Here is an 18,296-nt window from a genome sequence, read left to right on the forward strand (position 1 = left end):
GTCAGGAAGACCTGAGTTCAAATCTAGCCTCAGACACTTATTAGCTGTGTGACCCTGGGCAAGTCACTTAACCTTGTTTGCCTCAGTTCCTCTTCCATAAAATGAGCTGGAAAAGTGAATGGCAAACTACTCCAGCATCTTTGCCAAGAAAACCCCAAATGGGATCACAAAGAGTCATGACTGAATAGTAACAAGTCTGGGAAAATTCTTTTACACCTCTCTGGTTTCTTATCTTGAGCAAAAAACTTGGGAGTTTCACCTAACTTAGCATACGGAAAACCTCATTTGGTAACAGAGCCTAGAAAGAAGCCTCTCCTATCTTTAAAACTCAATCAGTTACTAAATAAAAACCTACTGTGTTGCAGACTGTGCTAAGGGCTGGAAGAGGCAAAAGACAGTCTTTGCCCTCAAGGAATATAACATACAATAAATATGTACAAAGAAAGCTATATACAGGATAAATAAGAAATAATTAACAGGAACTAGAAATAATTAACAAGCACTAGAATTAAAACAGGTTGAGAAAGGTTTCCTGTAAAAGATGAAATTTTAGGTAGTACTTAAAAGGAAACTAGGGAAGGCAGTAGACAAAGTTGAGGAGGGAGAGCATTCCAGGCATGAGGGATAGCCAGAGAAAATTGTCAGAGGCAGCAACGGAGTGTCTTATTTGAGGAGCAGCCAGGAAGCCAGGGTCGCTGGATCAAAGAGTGCCTGTCAGGGAGTAAGGTGTTAAGAAGACTGGAAAGGTAGAAGGGGGCTAGGTTATGGGGCCTAGAGGTAACAGAAAGCCATTTCAGTTTACTGAATTTGGGGACAGGGTAAGGGGTGGGAAGAGATGACACTTAGGAAAATCACTTTAGTGGCTGAGTGCAGGATGGATTGGAGTGCGGAGAGATATGAGGCAGGCAGACCCACCAGCAGGCTATTCCAATAATCCAGGTATGAGGTGATAAAGACCTGTACCACGGCAGTCAAAGAAGAAAAAGGGGTATATTTGAGAGATATTGTGAAGGCAAAATCAATAGGCCCTGGCAACAGATTAGATATGGGGATGAGGAGCCAAGGATAACTCCTAGATTATGAGCCTAAGGAACTGGGAAGATAGTGTTACCCTCTACAGTCATTGGGAAGATAAGAGGGAGGAGGGTTTAAGGTAGGGGTGGGGAACCTGCGGCCTTGAGGCCACATGTGGCCCTCTAGGTTCTCAACTGCAGCTCTTTGACTAAATCCAAATTTCACAGAACAAATCCCCTTAATAAAAGGATTTGTTCTGTAAAACCTGGGCTCAGTCAAGAGACTGCACCCAAGGACCTGGAAGGCCACATGTGACCTCAAGCCCGCAGGTTCCCTACCTCTGGACTTTAGGGGGAAAAGATGAATTCGCTTTTGTAAATATTGATTTTAAGATGTCTCTTGGACATCAAATTCAATGTCTGTAAAGGTAGCTAGAGATATGAGACTGGAGGACAGCAAAGATTTTGGGGCACAATAGGTAGATTTGAGAATCATCAGCATAAAGATGGTAATCAAGCCCATGGTCATGAGATTACCAAGTGAAGCAGTAGAGAGAGAGAAGAGGGCCCAGGACAAAAACTATCTTATTCATTGTTCCTGAAATGGAAGATAATAAAGTGGGCTGGCCTTCACAGTCAAAAGCATTAAGGGGCTCTAAAAGCTACAGTAACGAAAAAATGATTATCAGCCAAGTGACACTGAAAATCCCTGTACCTTTTTTTTTTCTTTTTTTTCCCCATGTACCTTTCTTAAAGCAGCAGCTAAAAGCTCCTATGACATTGAAAGGATACAGTTTCTGTGGTGGTGTAAGGTAAGTGATCTTGCATCTTGGCTGGAATTTTCCTGTGTAACTGCATGGATTCCAGATCATGTGGGTTTCAAGGCAAGGTGCCACAAAGGACAGTAACTTCAGGCTGACAGCTTCTCCAGACCAGCCGATGAAGCTGAGTTCTGGCAGTCATTACTAGAGGCTGCTGTAGCACCCCATTGGTCCTTAGGAATGTTTTTAATCTTCTCTTCACTATTCATTGGATCCTTCCCTGAAGCCTGGAAAAATGGCCAGACGTCTCCTATCCTTTAAAAAAAAATCCTTTCATTCCTTCCTGTTGTTTTTGCATCCAACTCTCAGTGATCCCATTTTGGGTTTTCTCAGCAAAGATACTGGAGTGGCTTGCCATTTCTTTCTCCAACTCATTTTATAGAAGAGGAAACTGAGGCAAATAGGGTTAAATGACTTGCCCAGGGTCACACGGCTAGTAAGTGTCTGAGGCTGGGTTTGAACTCATGAGTCTTGGGGATTTCAGGCCCAGTGCTCTATTTACCAATCCCCAAGCTATGGTTCAATTGCTCCAGGGCGCTCTCTCTCTCTCTCTCTCTCTCTCTCTCTCTCTCTCTCTCTCTCTCTCTCTTCTCTCTCTCTCTCTCTCTCTCTCTCTTCACTGCCAAACTCCTGGAAATAGCCACCTTTAGTCACTGCTTCCACTTCCTCAATACCCACTTATAGCATAAACCTTTACAATCTGTCTTCTGATCCCACCATTCAACTGAAACTGCTCTCTCCAAAGATACCAACAATCTTAACTTTAACTGCTTAAGGGAAAGGGCTTTTCTCAAGACCTCATCTTTCTTGATCTTTCTGCAGCATTTAACACAGCTGACCTTCTCCTCCTTCTGGATAATCTCTTCCCATGGGTTTTTCTGAGTTTTTTTTTCCCTGATTTTCTTTCTAACCCTCTGAATACTTCTTTATGAAATCAAGAGTCTATGCTGAGCCCTCTTCCTCTCTTAGATCATAGACTCAGAGCTGGAGGTCATCTAGTCCAAACTTATATTTTACTGATATGCAAACTGAGGCCCAGAGAGGTTAAGTAACTTGTTCAAGGTCAAAAAGTCATTAAGGAACAGAGCTTGAATTTGAACCCAGGTCCTTTTTCCAAATCCAGCAGCCTTTCTGCTATGCCACACTATATCTCATCAGCTTTCACAAGTTTAACTATTACCTTTAAACAAGTAATTCTCAAATTCACATGAGGAAGGAACCCTTACACCTGGATTTCACTGGTAAAGGGAATTCCAGATAAGTAAATTCCCTTTACCAATGCAGGTTGCCATCTTCCCTGAAATTCATAGCTTTAGAGCAGGGGTTCTTAACCTGAAGTCAAGAGCTTGCTTGTCTTTTTAAACATTTGGTTAACTCTAACAAAGCAGCACAGTGGAGTGGGAAAAGGACTGAATAAGAGTCAGAAGACTAGAGTTTGAATCTTGACTCTGCCACTTTCTATAAAATGAGTGGATTGATACGATTCTAAGGGACCAATGATGATCAGGCTGCCTAACTCACCTCCTGGCAGAGGTGACAGTTCAAGATGCAGAGCGAGACATATTTTAAAATATGGGCAATGTAAGAATTTGTTTTCCTTGACTCTATGCATATTTGTTACATGGCTTTTGTTTTACTTCAGTGAAGTTTTTTTTGTTTGTTTTACTATTTGGATAATTCTGATTTTTAAGGAGTTATTTTCTTCAGTATTTTTTGTGCCTCTTTTACCAAACTGTTAAATTCTCTTTTCATAAACTTCTTGCATTGATCTCATTTCTTTTCCCAATTTTTCCTCTATTTCTCCCTTATGTTTTTCTTTTTGTTTCCTTGGGGGAAGGTAGGGAGAAAAAATAAATGCTTATTATTGAAAAAATTAAAAATAACACAAAATGAGGGGGTTGGAGTAAATAGATGACTTCTAGGATCCCTTCCCAAATTAGATTTCCAATACCATGAGCTTATTTTTCCAGAATGATTATTTCCCATTATTCTGTCACAGACAAAATAGTGTACTTGATGTTACCTGTACACCTCATATCATGTCCCCCTTGTTAATCCTGACCTCCATCTCCCTGCAACCCTTAATCCCTTCAAAGCTCAACTAGAGTGACACCTCCTACTACAGGCACTTCCTGGTTCCCCCAATTGTTAATGTTCCCCCCCCAAAATTGGAAACAATCCAGGAACCTGAATCCAAGAGTCCTTGGAATAGCAATGTCCTGCCAAGACCAATATCCCTGTTTCCAGGCTGGCCTCTTCAACCATCACTAAAGGGAGTATTCCCTGTGAAGGAGCCCACCACCCTCATTACTCACAACAGAACTGCTGAACAACTACCACCGAAGGGCATGGAAGCCCAAGGGGCCCAGGAAGAGCAATCTTCTCCCCCATCCCAACCCTGCCCTGCTTCCAGCCTAACTTCAGCAGCTACCATCCATGGAAGCAACGCTTGTGGGTGATGAAATCTTGTAACTGTTGATCCGTTGTCTGAAATAGAAAAGTCTGAGGCACAAAACTTCTGAGTATAATGATTTATTTCCAAGGCTAGCAACTGCAACTGAATCAGGTCTATAGGTTTCTCATTAGTCAGAGACAAATGGTTGACTAATAGAGCTTATTTTTATAGTTTAAAAAAAAAAGAGGAATGTATAAGTCACGGAAAGTGGCAATAACCTTAAGAAACTACTTTTGAACATAATTCAGTTGGACCAGGCAGATCACTTAACCAGTGTACTTTCTTGGACTTTTTATGTGCATATTTGTTGCTACTGCCAGATTGTAGGGTATGGGTTTGTGGGGAGCATAATGGAGAGTTTTCAGACATCTATTAAATCTAGTATTCTACTAGATTAGGATCTACATCTATCATCCTGCTTGTCAAAGTGAGATTGCCTTAGAAATCTTATTATGTAGCAGGACATTTGTAGTTAGGAATGTTACTTTTACAATACATGTGGGTTGAATAACTTCTGCAGCTGCTGGAAAGAGCCATTTATTTCAGAGAGCTAAAGAAAAGAACGTAACCAACAACCTAAAAGGGGAACTTACAGCAGAAAAAAATGCCTACGTTGAATCCTCCCTTCAGCAAAACTGACTATTTGAAAGTTGTGAAAGCAAAATGTATGTGACAATCCTTGAGCTTCATAAATATATTTATCTGCCTTAAACATCTCCACTAGAATGCCCCATAAGCATTTCAAATTTAACAAGTACAAAACTGAACTCATCTGCCCCCTCCAACCCCACCACTCCTCATCTCTTTCAAATATCTATAATTTTATTAAAGATACCATTATTCTCCCAGTCACCCATACTTGAAACTTTGAGGTTACGTTCAAATCTTCTTTCCTCAAGATCCCTCATCTAACCTGTTGCCAAGAGATGTTAATTCTGCCTCCATAATATTTAGTCACATCTATTCCCTTCTCTCTAAGCATACTGCTACCTAGTTTGGTCCAGTAAAACTGTACTTACAGCTATGTTGCTGCCTATTTCTACTCTTTCACACAAGCAGTTCCCAGGCCTAAAAAGAACTCTTCCTCATTTCCAAATGTTGCAGACTGGACACGATTCTAGCCAATCTGGAGGTTCAGCTTCAGGACTGGAATGAAACAAAACAAACTCATCTTTCCCCTCCAGCCCTTTCTTCTCCCTTATTTTCCTAATGCAATTTAATTGTTTCTGTTTTGGCCAGAAACCCTGAGAGCCTTCCCCTCGCAGACTGATTTTTTGTTTTTGTTTTTGATCAGGCAAAAGGGGCCATTCTTTGGATCACTACTTACCTAACCTTAATTACAGAATGGCCCTTGCCTCAGTCAAAGTGAAAACTCAAAAAGATTTTAGCTTAAAGAGGTCAAGATCTGTCACTGTATCAGGGGCCATCTCCAGTCATCCTAATCTATATATTGCCACTGGACCCAGATGGCTCTGGAGGACAAAGTGAAGCCCTTTAATTAAGTTAATTAAATTAAATTAAATCCAATTCACTTTCAAGTCATGGCATCACTTTCCTGATGTCATGATCTTCTTCAAAAGGGAAGGACAAACAACAACTTTCTTACTGGGGGGGGGGAGATGACATCATCCTCCTAGTCACCCAAGGTCAACAAAACCAAAATGTCATCCTCAGGTCTTCTCTCTCTTTCTCACTCCTCATATCCAATATGCAGTTAAGTCCTATTAAGACTACCTTTGTAGGGCAGCTAGGTGGCACAGGGGATAGACCAGCCCTGGAGTCAGGTGGACCCAAATTCAAATCCAACCTCCAACACTTGACACTTACTAGCTGTGTGACCCTGGGCAAGTCACTTAACCCCAACTGCCCAACCAAAAAAAAGGAAAAGAAAAAAAATACTACCTTTGTAATATCTCTTGCATACGTCCTCTTTTTCCCTCTGATACTGCTGCTACTCTAGGGCTGGCTCTCATCACCTCTCACTTTTGACTACTGCAACGGCCTAATTGGTTTCCCTGCCACAAGTGTCTCCCCACTAAAATCCATCCTCCATACAGCTGCCAAAGTGATCTTCCCAATGCACAGGTCTTACCTTGTTGCTCCTCTATTCAATAAACTTCTGTCACTGTCTATAACATCTAGGATAAAATATAAACTCCTGTTTGCATTTAAAGCGCTTCAAAACCTAGCCTCACCCTTCCTTTCCAGCCTTATTGTACACTCACTACTCCTTATCCCACTCTATGGTCAGTCCAGCCAAACTGGTCATCTTGCTATTTTCTCACTCCACGCCTGTGCACTGACCGTCCCCTCATGCCTGGAATGCACTCCTTCACTTCTGCTTCTAAAATCCCTTAATCTTCAAGACTCAGCCACAGTTATACGGATATAGCTATAGCTATATGCATGTCTTCCTTCCTCTCCAAACTGCCTGGTATTTTATATACATTCTATATTTTATATGTACATACTAACTCCCTCATTCAATCAATAAATATTTTTGGGGGGGCTAAGCAATGGGGTTAAGTGACTTGCCCAGGGTCACACAGCTAGTAAGTGTCAAGTATCTGAGGCTGAATTTGAACTCAGGTCCTCCTGACTCCAGGGATGGTGTTCTATCCACTGTGCCACCTAGTTGCCCCTCAAACGTTTAGTAAGCACCTACTATGTGTCAGGAATATTTTGTTTTTGCCTTTGTTTCTTCAGCAACTACTACAAAAGCTGGCACATAGTAGCCACGTTAATGCTCCCTGGCAGACTGAAACCTTGTACTTGTGAGAGGAAGAGATCCTGTTAAATCGGCCTCTCTATTCCCCACTGATGACACTGGCCATTCCTATGTTAAAAGTGTATCTTGTTCTGGTCCTCCTGACCAACCTCTCTTCCTGGCTCCCACTGATGTCTAGTCAGGAAAGTAAGTAAATGTATAGGTAACCAGTATAAATAGCAGGAAGTAAGATTGCAAAGGGGATACCACATCCTGAAAATATGTGCTAAAGCAGGGGTAGCTTCTAAACCTGGTGGTTGGGGCCTTTTGGTCCTATGATTTGTAAATCTCAGATAAGTTCCAAACATCTGCAGTAATACAAGCAGAACACCAAATGTACCTGAAAACTTTGAGATAAGATGGATATGATAACTTTACAGTTTTACTGACAACCCTGAGATGACTTGGATATGTTAATGAACTTACCCCAAGGTGGCAAGGATATGAGTTAGTCTGTCCCCCATCAAACTGTCTAAAAATGAGACCTCAAAATCTTGCTCTCTTGCTCCCACCTTCACCCCCAGCACTCTTTTATCTCCATGCTCCTTCAGTGCTGGAACACTAATCCAATCTCTGGTTACTTAAGTGACCTTCCTGATAACCACACTCCTAGGCACACACCCTGCTTCCACCATCCCATCCCAGTACCCAGCAATCTGTCTCTATCTCTTCTCCCTTTGCATCCATTTGTTTCTGTATTTTCTATGCCCTTTGCCCCTATTGTGACTGCAGCTCACTTCTGCCTGCCATTCTGGTCTTTCCCTGAGAGTAACAGTGTGCCTGCCCCCATTTCATAACTTCATAAATTAATTAGCAATTCAATTCCCCACACCTGGAGTGCACTCCATCCTAACATCATCAGCTTTTTCCTTCAAGATGCTCAGGCATCATCTTTCCCATGAAGCATTTCCTGATTCTGTCCCCTGACCCCCAAAAGCTAACTTTCTCCCTTTCAAACTCTTCAAATGTTATCTTTTTATCTTCACAACAACCCTAAGGAGGTAGGTGCTATCATTATCTTCGTTTTACAGATGAGTAAACCGAGACAAGCAAGGGTGAAGTGACTTGCAGAGGGTCACAGCTAGTAAGCGTCCAAGTCTGGATCTGGACTCAAATCTTCCTGACTCCAGGTCCAGAGCTCTATTCACTGTACCACCTAAAAGCCTACGCATCATTTATTATCTTATATTAACTTTGTAGATATACTATTAACTTTGTATTCATGCACATATTTTGACAACTGTGCACTTCTCATCTTCCCCGTTAGAAAGTAACCTCCTTGCAAGCAAGCAAGGGATGTTTCCTTCTTTGCATTTGTATCGCTTCCGCACATAGCACAGAGCTGGCGCTTAATATTTGATGGATTGATCGATCGATTGGAATCCTGATCCTATTTTAACTTGCGGCACGGACAAAATGTCATGCAGCCAACTTTCTTTCTTTCTTTCTTTCTTCCTTCCCTTCTTTCTTTTTTCTCCTTTCTTTCCTTCTGATTCTTTTTTCCGCCATTTCTTTGATTTATTCATTCTCCCTTCCTTCCTCCCATTCGTTCTTCCTTCTTTTCATTCATTCTTCCTTCATTCAATTTTTCTTTCTTCCGTAATTTCTCCTTTCTTTCTTTTGCAAGTCAAACGCTCCGCTTCTTAATCTGCAAAATGAGCCGACGCCTGCCCTCTCCCGAGGCTGCCCCATGTAAGGATGCCGGCACCCTCCTCCCTCTCTCACTGGGCAGTTCGGAGGAAAGCGCTTTATGAACCTCAAAGCGCGAATGAATGTGAACTACCGCCCCCAACACCCCGGAGCCTCCCAGAGGAAGCGAGCCCCCACCGGGCCCCGGCGCCCGCTGCTCGGCTCTCGCTCCGGCCCCGCCGGGCGCCTTGATGCCCAGCCCACTCCCCCCATCTCGGCCGGGCGCCCGCATCCCTACCTCATCAGCGGAGGGGACGCGGTGATGGCAGTGGGAGCCGCCGCCCAAGGAGACCGAGGAAGAGGCGGCGATGCTCGGCCGAAGGCCGGTCAGGAAGAGGAGCAGAGTCCGCAGAGTCCACAAAGGTCCGCTCGGCCGCCGGCCGCCAGGGCCTCCGCCTCCTTCGGCCGCCATCTTTAAGTGCTGCCGAGCGTCGTTACCATGGAGCGCGTGACGCTTATCGCACCGCGTACGTCTACGTGTACGCATGACGTCACTACCTCACGGAGAAAGCGGTCTCTGATTGGCTCAGTCACAGGCTAGAAGGCTGACTGTGTTAGTGCTCTAGCCTCTCTCAAATTGTGTTGTATGAATTCCTCTTCGAATTGTACGAATAAAAAATAATTTCCGCCCCCAAAAAAGCTATACTGTATGTGTTTATCCGTGCTCTGTGGCAGCAGGAAGTGAGACACCATTCATTGCCTGTGAAAGCTGAAGATCAAGCAGAGGACTTTGGAGAGGAACTTGATGTAATGCACTATTAAAGATCAGGAGCAAACAATGTCATCGAGGAAATGCATATCAGGAAGAAGAGCTGGATTTATGTCAAGCAGCTGAGAGAAAGCGGGGAAGGCTTGCAGCATATTGGGAATTTCTCTTGCCCCCATATGCCAGACTTTTCGGAGAACATGGACAAACACAAGATAGGCAGCCTTATGAATGGGCTGCGGTCTGCATACTTGGAAAGAACTCTCGAATTCCATTTCGTTTTCTTCCCAATTGAATGTAAGCTCCTTGAGAGCAAAGACTGGCTTTCATTATTTTTTTTTCATCTCCCCAGCACCTAGTAGGCACCTGATAAATGATTATTAAGCAGAAATTGAAACTGAATGCTTTGTAATGATCAAGCTTGGACCCAAAGAAAAACTATGAAATTGCACTTCCCTTTTTCAATACGAATGGGGGACTATAAATATGGAATTTTGCATAAATGGTCAGACTTGATCGATGTGTTGATTTGTTACACTGAATTTTTTTAAAATTTCTATTATTCATCTGTAAGGTAGTATGTCCTTTTCATGTGGATAAATTTTGTTTCCTAAAAGGAGCAGAAAAAATACATTTAGGTTTATTATGTATGTATATTAGATATTGTATATTTATATTATATAAACATGAGAAAGCACCTTGAGGAAAATCACAATGCTTGAGGAAAGAATTTTGAGAGGATTTGAGTGAAAGCAACACATTAAAGGTGGGGCTAGGAAAGGTGACATGGTAGGACCAGGAAATTTGAGCTGAGCCTCAAAGGAGACTCCAAGGCTTCCAAGAAGCAGAGGCGAGGAAGGAGTGTTATTTCCAGGGTTGAGGGACAACCAATGTAAAAGCATATATTCAAGAGATACAATGTTTTGTGTGATTTTCAGCAAATAGGTGGTATAGCTGTTCTATGGAGTACGTGGAGGGGATTAATGTTAGGAAGGTTGGGACCAAATTTTGAAGACCTTGAAAAACAAAATGGGATTTTATATTTGATTCTAAAGGTAATAAGAAACCACGAAAGTTTGTCAATTTACTTATCTTTGTACGTGGTGCATCTCCTTAATAGAAAAATCACCAGACATTTTGGGAAAAATTGTAATTTAATCTTACAATTACAATCATCTTTTAAAAAAAGAGTAGGAGGTACCTATTTTGCCCAGGCTGGAAGTACAGGGCCCTATCTCACTGATGGGCATAGAAGCTTTGACCTTCCCTGTTTCTGAACAGGTCTGGTTCATTCCTTAGGTAACCTGGTGGCTCCTCCTGTCATCAGGCTCACTGTGCTGATGTTGACCTTGGTTCTGCCATGGCACAGTCACTGCAAAGAAGAACTCCTTAGCACAAGATATCTGCCAGCCTCAGCCTCCCCATGAAGGCTGTATTGAGATAAAAGCAGCACCATACCCACACCTTAGCAAAAATCTTCAAGTTTTGCTTATTACCGTCCTGTAAGAAATGAAGGGGACTGTTTCAAAAAAAACCCAGGAGGGCATATATGACAAGACACAAAGTGAAGTAAGCAGAACCAGGAAAATAACATACACAACTACAACATAAATGGAAAGAACAGTAACAAAACTGAGTGCTGTGAAATTGATGTTTAGTTTCATAAAGCTTTTTCATACTTTTACAAGACATGGCTCTGACAGGAGACAGAAAAAGCGGAAAATATGAGTGACGTAAAAGCAAGAGATCAGTAAATATTTATTTTTTAAAAACACCAACAAATAGATCTCAAATAGGAAAAAGGCATCCAAAACAAAATAAACATTTGCAAAAAATGAGTAATTTTATTTAATCAGTTTTCATATTCTAGATCCTTGAGGGATAGAGCATCTGGAAGAAAAAAAATAATAGGTAAGAGATGAGTAATAAACATACAAGTTAATTTTATCTTCTAAAGGGGTATAGGGACTAACAAATCATTACATTTTTTTGGCAGGCAAACAAGGCCTTATGAAAAGGCCATAAAATAAAAATTTACTTTGTGGTCTTGGTGAGCAAGAACTGGGGGGAAAAAAAAGACAAGCAATGCAAAGAAACAGAGATCTTAGCAAGAATACATCTCTCTCATAAGCCTAAAACTTATTCTATGCTTTTCTAAATTACAGCAAGGAGTTTCAAGCATACTATTGTTTCCTGACAGGGATGGAGGAAGACATACCCCTCTGCAAACACTCCATAACAATGCTTGTAAATAAATGTAACTAAAGTTAAAATAATGCCGGTAGTGTTGAGTGATGTTCCAAGCCCACTTCAACAAGCTTAAAAAAATCCCATTTTACGCATATATCAGTAAGCGTGCCATCACTGCACACAGAAGGGGTAAACTGCTGGTTTTAAACATTTCCCACAAAAAGTATGCGGTGCAATTTACCTCCTGTCTTAACAGTTATCAGCAACCTGACAAGGCTGGAAAGAAATTTATCATCTCCTTTTTACAAAGGAGGGAACTGAAGCTCAGAGATTAATTAATTTGCATAGAGTACTAGTATAGGGGAAGAGTCAAGATCAAGACCAACTTAATATATAGCCTATTCTAATAGAGTAGCATTTGACAGGGCAAATACACCCATGCATGTTATACCTTCTACTGTAATTTCATCCAAAAACAGGAAGATTTGACTTCTATGGGAATATTCATAGAAGGACATAGTATATAAACAATCTTATTACACAGAGTGGATGGTATATCTAGAACAAATATGATACATGGCAAGGGTAATTCTTGAATGTGGGCACAATTTCTTTTCAGAAAATCACCACTTCTAAGAATAGAGGCTATTTCTATGACTCAATCTAATATCGTTAACATTTAACCCTGAACTTGCTTTTGTTCATTCAAAAGACTCGGACCCACCAGTTTAATAAGATAAGCTCAAAGGCTAAGTTTAGATCTTTACTACCACCAGTTTAATTAAATTAGGATTTGAACTCAGGTCTTCAGACTTGAGGTCCAGTACTTTATTGACTACATCTCCTATGTCTGAAAATAGAAGGATACCTTGTACATTTGAACTACTCACCACTCGGATCCTGTGTCCAATGGCCTTGGCAGGAAGATTGCTTCTGAACTTGGCTCGAACCATTCCACTATTTCCATGAGCTCGAGTAACTTTTCCCCAGATAACTCTTGTTCTGTTTGGTTTCCCACCAGGAGTCACTGTGTTGCTGATAGAGAAAAAAATACCCAGAATCTTAACCAATAAAATCACAATAATGCACAACAAAGTTCAAAGGAAACTTTATACAAAGTTATCATCCCAAATCACAAGTTAGGAAAATTCTTTCATCCCCAAAGCTACCAATCCAATGGAAACATTTCCAAACCTCAATTTAGTTGCCACATTCAATTTAAGCTCATCCTAAGCAACGATGCAGAGTGAAGTGAGCAGAAGTACATAGTAACAGCAATACTGTAGGATGAACAACTGTGAATGACTTAGCTATTCTCAGCAACACAACAATCAAAGACAATTCCAAAGGACTCACGATGAAAAATGCTATCCAACTCCAGACAACTGATGGAGTTTGAATGCAGACTGAAGCAAATTATTTTTCACTTTCTTTCTGGTTCAAGTTTTCTTCTACAAAATGTGAAAACATTTTACATGCTTGCCTATGTATAACCTATATCAGATTGCTTACCAACTGTCTCAGGAAGGGGGAGGGAGAGAATTTGGAACTCAAAATTTTAAAAAATGCTGAAAACTTTTTTTACATGTAATTGGGGGGAAAATATTAATAATAATTAAAAAAACCCTCATCCTAACTATAAATCCCACTGATTTTAAGTGGCTGTATTCAGGAATCGTGAGATTTAGAAATGGCTTCAGATCTCATCATTCAACAGAAACGAAATCTCTCCAAAGTGACCAATGATCTCTTAATCACCAAATCTAATGACCCTTTCTCAATACTCATCCTTCTTGACCAGTAAATAATTATTAAACATTTATTGAGTACCTATACTACTGCTACTCTCTCTTGGTTCTCCTAATCTATCTGACCATTCTTCAGTCTCATTTACTGGATCTTCATAAGGTAACGACTACTAAGTGAGTATCCTACAGGGCTCTGTCCTGGGCGCTCCCTATTTCATTTGATGATCTTATCAGTTCCCTGATTCAAGTACCTCAGTTGCTGATTCTCAAATACAATTAGGTGTCACCTTAAATTTCTCATTCTCTACCATCCCCCCATCCAATCTGTTGCCAATTCTTGCTGACTCTACCTTAACATAAGCCTCCTCTTCTTCCCTTGTCACCTTATGCAATCAAGTCTCTTGGTTTGCCTCCCTGCCTCAAGACTCTCCCTATTTCTTTCCATCCTTCACTCAGCTGTCCATGATCTTCCCAAAATGCAGGCCTGACCATGTCAATCCCCCCACTGAATAAACTCCAGTGGTTCCCTATCACTTTTAGGATCAAATGGAAAAAAATCCTCTTTGAACGGCAGAGCCTTTCATAACCTGCCCCCTCATTGCTTTCCAGTTTCCCTCATTGGACTGAGTTCCTTGAGATCAAGGGCTGTCTTTTGCCTTTCTTTTAATTCCCTGTGCGTAGTACCACAGTTGGTACACAGTAAGCACTTTAATGTTTATTGAACAATTTATCATAATCCTTCCCTGAGATACCACTGTAGATCCAACAATACTTATACTCTTGTTTTACATTCATACTAACAAGAATCTAACCATATGTTGAACGTGCTGTCACAAATGTCTTATTTGCCCTTCCTTAAAATTAAATGTTTGAATTTAAATCCTCTATTATTCTTGAGCAAGTTAAAAAAAAAAGGCACTTACTTTTTGGCTTTGTATACATAAGCACATCTCTTGCCCAAATAGAATTCAGTTTCATCCCGAGCATAGACTCCTTCAATTTTCAGAAGAGCTGTATGTTCCCTCTGGTTTCGTAGGCCTCGCTTGTAACCAGCAAAAATGGCCTTGGACCACAGTCTAAGATGTAGAAATGCAAAGATAATCGTTGTCATTTGTGGAGTTTATGAGGCCTACTAAAAATAAAGAAAATCTTAGAGCAAAACAACATCAAAGAGAAAAAACAAATAAAATAGTGAATGTATAGTGAAATATACTTTCTTACCTTCCAGACATTATGCTGTCCTAGAAGTCCTGTTTCCAGCAGGCCTTAAAACAAAAGGGACTGAGTTTAAATGCTTGCAATACAATGTTACACATCATTAAAAAATTTAAGAGATTCATTTTTTTTGGTCTTGTTTCTATTCGGTGAAAGATATTACCAACTCTTCCCAGGTTTTACTGATGGATGTACTCACTGCACATACATCTCAACTACACTTATAAAGAAATGAGAATTTGCCAAATACAGAAAATATACAGCACATACACTTCATCACCCTCAGTACTATTCAAAGGAAAAATCACAAAGGGTGGTGGGGAGGAGTGCAGCTAAAGCTAGACAGGTAGAAAGTAAATTATACAGAGTAAGAAGGGGGAAAGAAGCACTAATTAAAGTGGCATTAATCCATTCCCCAAAAGCACGCCGTGTAACCGACCAGACTGGCCTGACATATGGACCATTCCTTCTGATTATGGCTGCTCCTTGCGCCTAGAATGTCCTCTTTCACTTATCTCTTGAAATTCCTATCTACATTCAAGGCTTAGTTCAAATGCCCATTCCCAAATTCTAATTGTTTGCACCTCCCGCCTACCAACGTTATTTTGCATGTGTTCTGCAATCCAATTAACTAGTGTGAATACATGTTATTTTCTCCCAGGACAAAGTTAAGCTTTTAGAGATCGGGAGTTTTTTGCCTTTTTAACAGCTCCAAAGCTTAGCAGTGCTGAACACATAATAAACGCTTAATAAATGCTTAACTGCTGGGTGGTATGAGGGAATGAGCAATCCTCCGAAAGAAATGGCAGAACTTCGAAAGAGCTCAGCAACCGGCGCTCGAAGTGAAAACTCGGCCGATCGTGCCCTAGAAGTCAAGCCCAAGGCGGGAGTCGCTGCAAAACCACGTTATCCAGACAGCCCCGGAACTCGCTCGCGACCCGCTAAGAAAAGCCCTTTCCCGGGGCGCCCGGCGGGCCTCCCACCATCCACCCAATATCTCTACCATCCCCTAGCTTCCCACCCCGGGAACTATCGTGATCGTAAGCCGGGCCGGCGGCGGGCCAGCACTCGTAAGCGACTGGGACGCCGGCCTGACCCCCGCCAAGTTTTTTAACTTCAAAGCTGAGACAGGAGCACAAACACAACTCACCTCCCCGGCTCCAAGATGGAGGAAAAAGGAAGTGCAGGACCTGCCGCGCTGCCTTGTGGGACATACATTCTTCCGCCCCGCCTCCCATTTCAGGTGCCCTCCGAAATAGCCGGGAGAACCATTGTGGAAAAAAAAAACACCCAAAATCCAAAATCATGCCTTCCAAAAAGAAACAAATAACTTCAAGGAACATAACCACGAATGTCCCATTGAAATCCTGCCACTTTTCTTTATATAATGTGCACTGCTTGGCGTGTAAAGGAGGCATATCTTTAGGCCACTAAAAGACAAGCAAAAGAAGCCCCTTCCGAAGCGTGTAGTTGCCATGGGAACCACGGGGCCAGTAAGTTACTCTCTATCTTGGGGCGCTCTCTGGACAGAGGTGGGGATGAAGGCTTTGGGCTGCCGGGGAGGGCACGGAAGCACAACTTTCTGTCCTTTTTCTGGGACTCAAGTTTTGGTTCGGGATCCCCTGGGGAGTTGCTAGGCTCGCTCCTTGCCTGCTCAGGGATTGGGTGCCGCCTCCAGAGGCAGGCACCCCCACACCCCACACCCCCGCCCTTTCTGTTGTCCTCCGGGCCACGGGAAGAAAGTTTCCACCTTTGCTAAATTGCAGAATACTATTTAAAGGTGGAGGGGACTCTGGAGACCATCTAGTGGAGGGGTTCTTAACCATTTTGTGTGTGTCGTGGACCCCTTTGGAAGTCTGGTGAAGCCTATGGACCCCTTTCCCCAGAATAATGTTTGAGGGGTTTTTTTTAACTTTTTTTTGTTTTGATTTTTTTTGGTAAGGCAATCGGGGTTAAGTGACTTGCCCAGGGTCACACAGAGGCTGGATTTGAACTCAGGTACTCCTGACTCCAAAGCTGGAGCTTCTACCTGCCCCTAGAATAATGTTTTTAAATGCATAGAATAAAATTGGATTACAAAAGCAAAAGGAAGAATATCAACATTTATTAGGCGTCTGCTATGTGCTGGACGCCCAATGCCTTACATATTATCTCATTTGATCCTCATAACCACCCTAGGAGGTAGGTGCTGTTATCTCCGTTTTACTGTTAAAGAAACTGAGGCAGATGGCTATTAAGTGAATTACTTAGGACCACACAGCTTGTAAGTGTCTGAGGTTGGACTCCAACTCTGAATCTTCACTCTAAGTCCAATGCTGGCTGACTCCAGGATTATAAAAGAAATCAATTATATTGAAATGCAGTGTAAAAAATATTTATAAAAGAAGTTCATAGACACTTCCCCCAGGTGAAGAATTCCTGGTCTGGACCAGTTTTAAAAGTTTATTTTTTAATTTTTTTCAATTAGCAAAAAATTTTTCTCCTGTACTTCCCCAGATTTAGCCCATCCACCCGTTAAAAAATAATTTGATTTTTTCCAATTGAAAATATTATTTTCTCTTGCCCTCTCCCCTCCCCCATTAAAAAAAGAAAAACAAAACTCTTGTAACAAATATGCATAGACAAAACAAAGTCCTGCAGTAGCCATGTCCAAAAATGTATTTTAATATGTTACCATAATCCATCACCTCTCTGTGGCAGGTTATTGCATTATCAGTATTAAATTCTTTCAAAGCTGTTTTTATGGATGCTTTTGTTTTATACATTGTTGTTCTGGTTCTGCTCCCTTCCCTGTACCAGTTCATACAGATCCTTCCAGGTTTCTCTAAAATTGTCCCTTTTGACATTTTGGAGTGTTCAGCAGTAGGGCAGCTAGGTGGTGAAGTGGACAAAGGTCAGGGCCTGGAGTCAGGAAGACCTAGGTTCAAATTCAGACTCAGACACTTACTACCTGTGTGACCCTAAGCAAGTCACTTAACCCTGTGTGCCTCAGTTTCTTCATCTGTAAAATAAAATGAGTTGCAGAAAGAAATAGCATACCACTCCAGTATCTCTGGATGGGGAAGATTTGGAAAGTACTGAATGACAAAAAAGTACACAGTAATATTCCATCACATTTATTTACCATAATTTGTTCAGCCATCCCCTAATTCATGGGTACAACATGAGTTTTCAGTTCTTTGCCCCATTAAAAAGAGCTGCTATAAATATGTATTTACTATTTCTTTTCCTCATTACTTTTTTTTTTGCCCATCAGTAGTTTTGAATGAATGAATGGATAAAGCCTGTATTAAAAGCTTATTATGTGTGAAACACTGTGCTAGGCTCTGGGGATGCAAATAGAAAAGCAAGACAGCCTGCTCTTAAGGAGCACACAATTCATGTGGAAGGTTTCAGCTTCAAGTCACGTTGGAAGGTGCTTAGGTGCTTAGGATGTGAAATAGATGATAAACTATTTTCCTTAATGTTATGTCCACTGATAAAGCCATATCATTTTCTGATGCTGAACCATTTGACAGTGGCAAAGACTGGTGGAAAATTTTTTCCTTTCTGAGTCATCAGTAACTGTAGTTGTAGCACTTGCTGGAGCAATTGCCAGGCTACCTCTCCAAAGAGTTTCTTCCCCATGGAATATGACTGGCCGAGGACATTAGATTGGGAGCACCGTTATTGCCAGAGCTGTTGGGTTCGAT

The 18,296-nt window shown here is 41.5% G+C and overlaps 3 protein-coding genes across 5 annotated transcripts in view; 1 reads left to right on the forward strand and 2 right to left on the reverse strand.

The window, feature by feature from the left end:
• Positions 1-9,247, reverse strand: part of LMLN (leishmanolysin like peptidase) — a 66,766-nt gene extending 57,519 nt beyond the window's left edge. The window contains exon 1 of the mRNA XM_020986016.2: positions 8,984-9,247. Within this exon, the coding sequence (XP_020841675.2) occupies positions 8,984-9,232 (249 nt within the window). The 5' untranslated portion in view covers positions 9,233-9,247. The remainder of the gene's footprint in view (positions 1-8,983) is intronic.
• Positions 9,248-11,275: 2,028 nt separating this feature from the next.
• RPL35A (ribosomal protein L35a) lies at positions 11,276-15,817 on the reverse strand. Its single transcript, XM_020986023.2, has 5 exons — positions 15,755-15,817; positions 14,611-14,654; positions 14,313-14,465; positions 12,532-12,676; positions 11,276-11,341 (listed from the first exon to the last, which is right to left on the reverse strand). The coding sequence occupies exons 2-5, from the start codon at positions 14,619-14,621 to the stop codon at positions 11,318-11,320; spliced, it is 333 nt and encodes a 110-aa protein (XP_020841682.1). The 5' UTR covers positions 14,622-14,654; positions 15,755-15,817; the 3' UTR covers positions 11,276-11,317.
• A 58-nt stretch (positions 15,818-15,875) lies between these two features.
• DRC9 (dynein regulatory complex subunit 9) overlaps positions 15,876-18,296 on the forward strand; it is a 76,102-nt gene continuing 73,681 nt past the window's right edge. For 2 of the 3 annotated variants that reach the window (XM_020986017.2, XM_020986020.2), the window contains exon 1: positions 15,878-16,097. The gene's annotated coding sequence lies outside the window, so the exon portion shown is untranslated. Of the gene's footprint in view, positions 16,098-18,296 lie in introns of all 3 variants that reach the window. The other variant, XM_020986019.2, reaches the window with a different exon arrangement.

Source organism: Phascolarctos cinereus, unplaced genomic scaffold (assembly GCF_003287225.1).
Source record: "Phascolarctos cinereus isolate Bilbo 61053 unplaced genomic scaffold, phaCin_HiC Scaffold_726;HRSCAF=1367, whole genome shotgun sequence".
Classification (NCBI taxonomy): domain Eukaryota; kingdom Metazoa; phylum Chordata; class Mammalia; order Diprotodontia; family Phascolarctidae; genus Phascolarctos; species Phascolarctos cinereus.

Coding starts and splice junctions, on each gene's coding strand:
- RPL35A (XM_020986023.2), bottom strand. Junction 12,677..14,312: donor TATGTATACAAAGCCAAAAA/GTAAGTGCCTTT, acceptor TTTCTCTATCAG/CAACACAGTGACTCCTGGTG. Junction 11,342..12,531: donor TTGGACACAGGATCCGAGTG/GTGAGTAGTTCA, acceptor TTTTTCTTCCAG/ATGCTCTATCCCTCAAGGAT.